At 33.0% G+C, this 10,826-nt stretch overlaps 1 protein-coding gene across 5 annotated transcripts in view; it reads right to left on the bottom strand.

Annotated features, from left to right (window-relative positions):
• Positions 1 to 2,310: 2,310 nt before the first annotated feature.
• The window catches only part of DCUN1D1 (defective in cullin neddylation 1 domain containing 1), a 30,285-nt gene continuing 21,769 nt past the window's right edge, over positions 2,311 to 10,826 (bottom strand). For all 5 annotated transcript variants that reach the window (XM_069559277.1, XM_069559241.1, XM_069559251.1 and 2 more), the window contains exons 5-7: positions 6,717 to 6,799; positions 6,372 to 6,468; positions 2,311 to 5,074 (exon numbers count right to left, since the gene is read on the bottom strand). In XM_069559277.1, the coding sequence (XP_069415378.1) occupies positions 4,995 to 5,074; positions 6,372 to 6,468; positions 6,717 to 6,799 (260 nt within the window). In that variant the 3' untranslated portion in view covers positions 2,311 to 4,994. The remainder of the gene's footprint in view (positions 5,075 to 6,371; positions 6,469 to 6,716; positions 6,800 to 10,826) is intronic.

Genomic DNA, 10,826 nt, shown 5'->3' with positions numbered 1-10,826 from the left:
CACATCTCTAAATCTTACTGATCAAATATTGCTCTTTTACCTCTGTGTCATGTAACTACGTAACAAAAGCACTGTCTAGAGCTTACCTTAGCATTTCCCCTTAGCCACTAAGCTTATGCCCTACAGTATTCCTTTTTGTAAAAATCTCATTTGGCATTGCCCAAGTTTTCCATTAGATCCAAAGTTTTCTTAAAGTATTTAATAACCTGAAATAAAATTAATAGCTATATTATATGTGTGCCTAAATATATAAATATAAAATGAATATTATCCATTTGTTTTTTTTCCTTTGCTTTGCTCATTAAGCCACTCACATGTTGCCTCTATGTTTCCAAACTTTTTGTTTTAAATCAAGCTTCGTTTTTACTATTTTTGGTTCTAAACTATTCTTCACTTTAAACTCATCTGATGGATTCTTCTCTTCAAAGCAGTGCTACTTTCCATAATCAAGCCTGCTTTAATTTCAATCTGACTCCATCTCTTCCTATTCCACTAAAAAATGTTCCCTCTAAGCCAGTTATTAAAAACAGAAAAACACCTTTTTAACCAAACATTTTTCCCCAGACCAAATCTCATATGCAATGCCAATAACATACAAGAGATAAAGTAGAAAGCTTCTGACCTCATGAAATACAGCAGCCTCAAAGTGTTTCTTGAAAAACAATGCTTTAAAAGTTACAAGCTACACTGATTTCTGCACAGCACAAACACAAAAGATAAGCTGAAAATAAATAAGCAATACTTTTAAGAAAAACTTGGATATACTTAGATTTTAAAAAATGTTTTAGAAACTCAATTTTTAAAACAGATAATTATAAAATGATCCCCCAAATATCTGTCTTTAAAACTCCATAAAGACATTACTTTTTAGGAATTCCATCTTCAACAACAGCTGTGCATTTTTTAAAAATCATAATTTCCTTATTTATGGCAGATTAAAAAAAGATGAAAGAGAAGTCAAAAGCCACATTAACACAAAACACTGAGCCTAGTGGAAAGTTGTCAAATAAATGAATTTGTCAGCAAGAAATGCCAATTACCCAACAGGCAGTAAAGAAAATAGATAGCAAGAATGCTCTGGTAAAACCATTTATGTAACTGTATTGAGTTTAAAAAAAAAAACAGAACTATCCGCCTCCAGAATCAAATACAAATCAAGCAAATATTCAACCAAAATGGCAACAAAGAGTAAGGGTAAACCTGGAAAAGGGGATTTGTACTATTAGGAATTTTCAAATGTAAAACTACAAAATAGAAACCACTTCGCCTTCTGAAATCAAAGGTAAAGGTATCATAACTTCACCACATTTCTATAAAATAAAAATTATTGCTATAGGATTTAAAAATGGAGGCAAGTAAAGAGTTCAGAAATATACTTGTTTATAATCAATTAAATGATGAACCATAATTTGAACCCTAATTATCACATTATGTAGAAATCACAATCCGGTATTGTGTGCTCAGTTATTAAGATAAATGTTAAATAGTTCACATTTTAAAAACATTTTATCATTACATTATCAAATTTGATAAAATCTTATCAAAACATCTATGTATGCAATATAAATCATGTTGTTAAAAGTATAAAGTAACATTTAAAGAAAACTGCTGAGGTGTCAAATAAGTATTTTCTATTAAATATATACAATTTAACACTTAGAACTCCATAAATTAATTCTTGCTAAAAGTTGATTCAGGTTTACAAAGGCATACCTTGTGAACTATAATTTTCCCCAGCACCACTTTCCTTTATTCCAAAATCCTTTCATTAGGTTTAACTTTCTTCTGTCGTTCATATGTAAAAGTTACAGAAGGTTTACAATACGTAGTCTTCATAGTAACATGTTTTAAAAAATCTAAGCAAAGTGCACGTTAAACTGGCTACAACTACTCAAACCTCTTGATTATCATCAAATAAAAAATAGATGAACACTTCATTTACTTAAATCTTTCTGAGGAAGAAAAAAATAGTATACCTTGCTTAAATAAGAATTTCCCAGTAAGGGTATTATATAAAAGATTTCCCATGTTATTTTATTAACTCTCTTTCACTCATTAAAACTTTTTAAAAGTCTAATGAAGAACATATACTTACAAAGCCATATTACACAACTACAGTACTGTTAATTAAATAAAGCAGCCCAGTATAGTTGTAAACATTTTAAATATAGTAAACAAGACTTGGCATGTCTTTTCTCCCAAAAACTTGCCATTACAATGCTCTTTCCATAAATAATTATCCTTTCTAGAAAAGTTTTCTGGTATATTTTAGTCTTTAAAAGTATTACACTGAAATAATATGTGAAAAGATTTAGTCATGGCAATTTCACTGAAGCTTTTATTGCCTCTGTTGGTAATATGACAGGGATGTAAGAAACACAATTGAACTTACAGAGATATGCAGATGACAGTCACTAAAGATAACCTGGATCTCAAGTATTTTTATATGTGGGCACTTCTAATTTTATACACTTGACTATTTAAAAAGCATTACATTTTAAAATGTGTACCTGTTTTGACATTTGGCAAAAAGGAAACTGTACCTGTGGTTCAGTTTAAAACAAAGAATCAGCATGGGGAGTTAACCAAAATGAAGACTGAAACACTAATTAATTAAAGCAATTCAAGTTGTGTGTGTGTGTGAGCATGTGTGTCCCTTTCAACCTGTCAATCTCACTCTTACACACACACTCACACACACATGGCCATTATGTGTAAGCATTCTTAGTACAAAATATTCCCTGTAACCAGACATTTATCCTCAGAAAAATCACACCACATTAAATCAGTCTTCTCTTTCAGGCCCTAGTAATAGTATTGTTTAATTCTAAGATGCCATCATAGAGTTAACAACCTTAACTTTTATGCTACATAATTATATTCAAAGCTTTATGTATTGTTTTGTTTATAATTACACAGTAATTATAAATGTTTAGTACCAAACTGATGACAAACACTATTTTGTTGAAAAGGTCTTGCATTTAAAAGGAAAAGTCTGTAAAACCCAAGGCACTAGGCCACGAACCAATATCAGACTTATATGAAAAACAATTTATATTGGGGAAAAAAAGCTGATCGGATCTCACTTCAAAACACAGCATACTGGAATTAATTAATCAATTCAAAAACAATACCGTAACTCAAAATCTTTAAGACAGGAAACAAAATAGTACATATATATATATATCTTTTTAAAATATTTCATAATTGAAGTTCCTCTTAATATTTACAAATACGAAATCAGGAAATACTGAAAGCAGCAGGATTTTTTCTTTTTTTTTAATAACCAATTCCAGTAACCTGAATAAAAATTTTCAAAATTTTCTTTTGATAGAATCATATTTTTGAATTAAAGTTATGATTAGAATATTAATATCTATGGGAAAAGCGTTCTAGTCAATTTCAAAATCATGTAAATAAAAAGTAGTTTTAATATATCAGTTTCTTAAAATCATTTCCACATCTACATTATAATGTACTGCTTTTCTGAAGTACATTCCTTTGATAATTTCAACGTTAGACCTTACAGAGTGCCTGGATACACCAAGCAAAATCTACTCCTGCTAAAAACCAGTCATCCAACCTCTGAAGTTTTATGTTTTTTAAATCGGCCTTAAAGAAATGTTTAAAAAAGCAATAAACCCTTCTTCACATGTCAAGAAGTAAACAGAAAAATGAGCATTTTCAGCATGAAAGCAGTTCATGGGTCTTGTAATTAAAAAAAAAATAGATACAAGATACAGTTCTGCTTTGATGTGAAAACTGAGCTAATCTGAGTGAAATAAAACATAGCAGAAACTAAATAATTTATGAAAATAGAAGCCAGATTTGTACTTTGCATCAAGTGCATGCTTGCTTGAAAATCTTTGCTCCTCAAGTATTTGGCAACCACAGTGATTAGCAGTTAAAACAATTTCAACAAAATAAGAAGTCATCAAAAATGGACTATTTGTCTGAAAGAGCAGTACCTATAAGAATTGAACTTCATGGCTCATTACAACCATTTTCAAAATTTAATTCCTACTTCTTATTAATTAAGAGAATTTCATTTGTGTTCCATAGTGTGCTGACCAAAAAAAAAAAACCCTCATGCCTAAATTTAGAATATTGTATTATGTAGCAATCTAAAACATTCAAACAAATTAAATAGTTTAACTTAACAGGCATATAAGCATTTCAAAATCATAATGAAATCCAATTATGAGGTGCATAATGTAGACGGGAGTAGAATCTTAACATTATGCAGATGTTTTTCTAAATAAAAGCCCCTGTAAGACAACTATATATAAACATGGGTAAGATAAGTGCAGACTAGTTCTGTGGAACCTTTTGAAATCGAGGGTCTAAAACACAATAAAATTTTGGGTAGGCACACCAAATTATCCTAAAAATTTTTCACGTTGGTTATTTTGACTTTTTTTCATCAGATACTCAACTCACATTAACAATACATGTAATTTGCCAGGAAAAAAAAAATCCCCCCATACCAAAACACCATTCCAGATCTGGTACACTTAAATATATCACTCTCACTGGAAGTGCTATCAGCATAGTCTTTGCAACTAGCCCAAAGCATATATTTAAGAAGTTTTTATAAACTGTGATGTTCATATGTTTAATTCTTATGCCAAACTTGTTTTCTGATGAAGACAGCATTGTGCTTTATGCAAGAATGGAAACTTCAAAATAATCACCATAAAGCTTCTAAGACTTATGGGAGAATAAACTAGGATGGTCCACAGATATAAGATGAAATCCACAATGTTGGAATAATAAATGTTTAGAGCGGCCCAGACTAGAAGACAAGCCCAAACCACCATTAGAAGAATGAAATACGATATGGTCCAAGATGTATCCTTAAAGTTTTGTCTCAACCCTCAGTCTGAATTGTGAGGATTGATCTTCAGTTCAGTCCAGCCAGCAGAAATTGACTGTGCAATTTTCCGTTGTATTTATTGTACAGACTATGTACATTCTAGAAGGTTCCTTCAGTGCTACACTGTTGTACTTTTTGTCCCAGCAATTTGAGGGCGTGCAAATTCCACAAAATCATCAATAAGAACAGGCCATGCTCCTGTGGGGGCGATATGTGAGAAAGGAAAGAAACAAAAGCAGAAATAAGGCTAGTATTTTAATAGAATACTTATTTTTTCTTAAATGTCTTCCCTATAATTGTTAAAGCATATCATTATAAATATCCTCACTGATAAGACCTCCAAATTTCTAGCTCTTTAGAGTTTCAACCTAGCCTATTCCTTGCATTTTCTCTTTTCTATTATTCCAATACTTGATCATTCTCTGAATGATAAAAAATAACTCTCCTGATGATTAGTAATATATGGTTTTCTGAAGGCCACTGAAGTAATCTGGTCAAATCCAGCCTTGATATGATGACACGTTGCCAGTGCTGAAAGCATATTAAATTGGAGTTAACCTTTTTCTGCATTTTAGGGCAATCTTACAAAGGAAATCAAAGGCAAGGATCAAACACTAACCTATTTCATGATAATAAATTACTAAAGGATTTTAAATTATATATATGCATGCTCTATGCATGCTTCTATGGCAACTTCCAAATCAGCAAGTTCTCCACTTTTGCATAAAGCCTAACAGAAAGCACAATCGTCTATTATCAGTCATTTCTCAATTCTTAAAGAAAATAATACATGACAATGAAAACAAAGATAAGGAAATAACATTATCTGTGGTTAGGTTAAATAGTTCAGGACACTTTTAAGGAGACCAAGGTTACTAAACATTTTTCAAAGAATACCTGTCTATTCAAAAATATCAAAATACATCTTGCTAATTCTCAAGGGGAACCAGGTAAGTACATGTGAAAAAATCAATGTAAACTACTACCAACTCCAGAAAACAAAAATATCCTGGTAGTGGATGGTAGAGCTACCTTTCTAACTACATGAAGAAACAGCAGAAATGTATTCAATCAGTGAATATTTACTGAATGCCAATAGTGCTACAGTAGGAAAATAAAGTCCATTTCCATGTGGCCTAAGTCACAAAACTCAGAGTTTACAATCAAGCTCACAGACAAAACAGACAACAATAAAAAAATAAATACAAGTACTATAAAAGTACAATAAGAAAAGAGTAAGTTCCTAAAGTATACTGAAAATCTAAAACATGAATGAAAATCACTCATGCCTTTCTGGAAGACATGAATACAGATTTGGTATTTAAAGAAATAATACAGACTGGTAAAAGAGGATGAAGGCATTTTCTACATTCAGAAGAGCACAAATAAAAGCTCAGAAGAGGGAAATATAAGAAAAACAGAAGTAGGCAAGAAGTTCCAGGGTGTATGATCAAAGATATTTTTAAAGAATTGGTAGAGCAAAGTACTCATTTACCTTCTTCATCATAATTAGACATGTCATCTGCAATCATTGTACTGAAGTCTAAAAGAAGATTCCAAGTATCTTTTGGTATTGATCGTTTATGATGTTCCTATTAAGGGGAAAAAAAATAACAAGAAGCATCCAATTCATTAAAAAGAGTTTTAAAAAAAACAGTCCAGAAGATGCTGAATACAAGAATTCAAAACAACCTATGTAATAAAATTCTGGAAATCAAATTTCTCATTCTACGTCCATAACATGCTCTGAAATGAGTTAGGCATCCTTTGAAATGTTAATTTATCTTAAAACAAAGCAAAAATTTAGAAAACACCAAACTGCAAAAAAACATGAACTTACCAACAAAAATTTATTCCATAAGTCTAAGAATTTAAATCTTCCATTAAGCACTAAATTCCAGTAGGCAATGGCCATTTCTAGATCTGTAATATTAAAAATAAATTATGTACTTCAAATGCCAGGAATATTTGTCCCTGAAAAAAAACACCAAGTAAGACAAAGATAGCCTTAATTTAAAAAAAAAAAAGGCTTGTGTCCTGAATACTTACATAATAAAAATTTCCTATAGATTTAAGTCCAAGCTTTATATCCTGCTTCCATCACCAATGCATGGTTCCTTCAGGGCAAGAAGGGTATCACTTACCTCTTTAGGGGTTTCTGAAGTTTAAATGAGATAATGTAGGTAAGCATTTTGACTATGTCATAAGTATAGAAATGTTAATGTACACCAGACCTCAGCCCTTTTGACATTTTGGACCAGATCATTTTTGTTGCAGGAGGCTGTCTTATGCATTACAGCATTAGCAGTATCCCTGGCCTCTACCCACTAGATGCCAGTAGCAGTGTCCTATCCCCAATTGTGACAACCAAAAATATCTCCACATATTGCCAAAGATCCCCTAGGATGCAAAACTGCCCCAAGATGAAAATCACCAATGTACATGTATAAGCTTTAACACAAAGAGTTGCTATCCACAATCCTAATTAATCTTACACTCCAAGTTGTTGGCTCACTGATCCCGACCTCAAGGAGACCATTAAGAATACTGATTAAAAATTTTAAATCAATAATAAACTAAGATATGTCTTTTTTAAAAGTTTGATGAAGAGGATATAAACAACTATTTAACTGGAGCAGAGAAGGGTAAAGAAGCTGTATTACTGCATGACAAAATACGTATCTGTCTTAAAAGAGGAACTAAAGTAGTTACGTCAAGCTTTTATGAGTAAATTTACATTTCCAGGACAGGAAAAATTCCATCCCAAGTAACTTAAAAGTTCTTTTGCTATGATCTCCAAACTACTCTGAAGAATCATGAGAGACTAAGACTCCAAAACAGGCTCAGATCCTACCTGATAATAGGACATAAGGCAAAAAATCTCCCATCTTCACTAGATCCTAAGCTCTTCAAGGATAGGGACTACATATCCCCAAACTAGCACTGAAACACACAGCAGGCATTCAGAAACTGCTGAATGAAGAAGCTTCCTATGGTTCTATTTACAAATATGTACTCTCCTCCAAATCCATCATTACGTCTTCCCTCAAACTCAATAGAAAAGGTGCCTCTTCTCCTATCCAAGGTTAAGCCCCTAACACCATTACTCTGGATCCAATATGCCATCCTGCCTTTTAGTTTACAGATTAGTTTTCTTCTCTCCTTGTATCCTCAACTTTGCCCTGTCTTCTGGCTTCCCCCTCCACAAAGGAACATACTCAAGTTATCAACTATCTTTTAAAAAAACTTTCTTATATTTCTCCATGCCCTTACTAGCTACCCTCTTTCTCCTTCCCTTCACAGATCATCTTGAAACAGTACATGGAGTCTTCTACTTTTATTTTTAATGTGCTCACAAAAACATGTCTGAAAGTCAAGTTCAGATCCCCATGTTTTATGAGAACTAGAAACAGGACATCAGTCCCTGATCACAAATCCTTTTTAATCTTTGCAATCTTTAACGCTCTACACCAAATATTCCTTCCAGGTTCTTTAATTTTATTATTTTCCTTACCAATCAAACATAGAGCATACCAATCAAAGCATAGAGAGAACGTGCAGTAAAATTGCTGTTATTAGCCTGTCTAGTAGGATTTGCTGTTATTAGCATGCTTAATGATATCCTTCTTCACTTCAAATGCATTAAATTTATGAAAACTAAGCTTATTACTGTGTTTGCATTTTTCCTTTTTAATTTTTAGAAAATAAGAATGAGAAACAATGAAATATTCAAGTAACTGTAAACCCTGAGACACCTATAAATGCCCATTTCTCAGCTGATATACTAATCGAAGAATCTTACAAGGGTAGAAGCATATATCCATGATCTTTGAAAGTTCAGGTTGTAAAAGAAGAGAGCTTTTTGTAATCTACATTCCTTGTCCAGTTTCTTTACCCCCAGACACTTTCATTCTAGAAACCAGTGTCCACCTCTGTCGCTCACCCCGCTGAAAGTAATCTCCGAAGGGTCCCCAAGCCCTTCTGGTTGCCAAATAAACCTTAATGTCCTTAATTTACTTGGCTCTCTGCCATACTGGACAAAATTGAGCACATCTCCGGGCTGGAACTGTCGCTTCTTTTAGCTTTAAGAGTGTTACTCTACTGAGTTTCCTCTGTCCTTTCTGGCTTTATTTTCCCTTACTTCTCCTCTTCCTTCATCCATCCATTAAATGCTCATGTTCTGCAGCACTGAATGTCAGTAATAGCCACTTCTACTTCTCTCGGGTTTTTCAGACCTTTACCTTCTTTCGAGTTGTATGCTCAACCATCTCTAACAAGTCCTAAAATCTGAAACTTCTCTCTATATATTCTTGATTCTTACATCTAACTGCCTAAGGATATCTTCAACTGGATATCTGCAAACAACTCAAATTCAACAGGACCCAAACTCAACTCGGTATCCTACTTCTACAGATCTACCACTTCCTTCTCTTTCAGCGAATTTTATCACTCTACAGTGTTTCTCAGTGAAACACAACTGTTCATTGTGAGGAACAGTCCTATGCACTGCAGCTCCTTGAGCAGCCCCCTAATCTTGAAAGAAACCCTGTCATTATAACAATACCAAAAACACCACTCGCACATTACCAAACATCCCCAAATAGGGGTTAATACTAATTTGCTCATCACACTTTCAAACAAAGCTTTCTCATTTTGGCTTCTAAGTACCTGTTAAATCTCTCTCTCTTCTCCATCCCCACTTTCAGGGCCTATGCCAGGGTCCTTTTTGTTTCTAGCTTCATAACCAATTTTTCTTCCTCTAGTTCCGCCTCTATTCCTTTTAAAGGACCACACTGCTTTCAGATGGACCTTGCAGGCATACAAATTTGGTTTCACTTCCATGTTAAAACTCTTCAATGATTAAAACAACAAGATACCACTACACATGTTTTGGAATGCTCAAAATCCAAAACACTGATGATATCAAATGCTGGTGAGGATATGAAGCAAAAGGAACTCTCAGTTACTGCTGGTGAGAATGCAAAATAGTACAGCCACTTTGGAATAGTTTGACAGTTTCTTACAAAACTAAACATACGCTTACCATATGATCCAGCAACCATACTCCTGGTATTTTCCCAAATGAACTGAAAACTTGTATCCACACAAAACCCTGTACATGAATGTTTACAGAAGCTTATTCATAACTGCCAAAACTTGGAGGCAACCAACATACCCTTTAGTAGGTACACATATAAACTGTGGTACATCCAGACAAAGGAAAATTATTCAGTGCTATAATGAAATGCGCTATCAAACCACAAAAAGATATGGAAGAAAAATTCATAATAATGCTATTAAGTGAAAGATGTCAATGTGCAAAGGCTACACACTGTATGATTCCAACTAAAAAAAGGCAAAACTCTGGAGATAGTAAAAAGATCAGTGGTTGCCAGCAGTTAGGAGGGAGGAAAGGATGAATGGAAGAGCACAAAATTATTTCAAGAAGAGTGAAACTTTTCTGTATGAGGCTATAATGGTAGATACATGTCCTTATACATTTGTCCAAATTCACAGAACATACAATATCAAGAGTGAACCCTAGGGTAGGAATAAATTAGGAGTTTGGGATTAAAATATACACACTATTATATATGCAGTAGAGAACCTAGTGTATAGCACAGGGAAATACAATATCTTATAATAATCTATAATGAAAAAAGATATATATATGAATATATATATATGATATATATATATGAATCACATATATATATGAATCACTTCACTGTACACTTGAAACACGTTAATCAATTATATTTCAATAAAATTTTTAGAAAGAAAAACAGTGAACCCTACTGTAAAATTAAAGTTTGGATGATAATGATGTGTCAATGTAGGTACAACTGTAACAAATGTACCACTCTGGTAGGGATTTGATAACGGGAAAAGGTACGTATATGTGGGAGAATGGGTAACTGGGGAATCTCCGTATCTCCTGCTCCATTTT

The sequence above is a fragment of the Ovis canadensis genome, chromosome 1 (assembly GCF_042477335.2).
Source record: "Ovis canadensis isolate MfBH-ARS-UI-01 breed Bighorn chromosome 1, ARS-UI_OviCan_v2, whole genome shotgun sequence".
NCBI lineage: Eukaryota > Metazoa > Chordata > Mammalia > Artiodactyla > Bovidae > Ovis > Ovis canadensis.
This window is presented reverse-complemented; position numbering and strand designations above follow the sequence as displayed.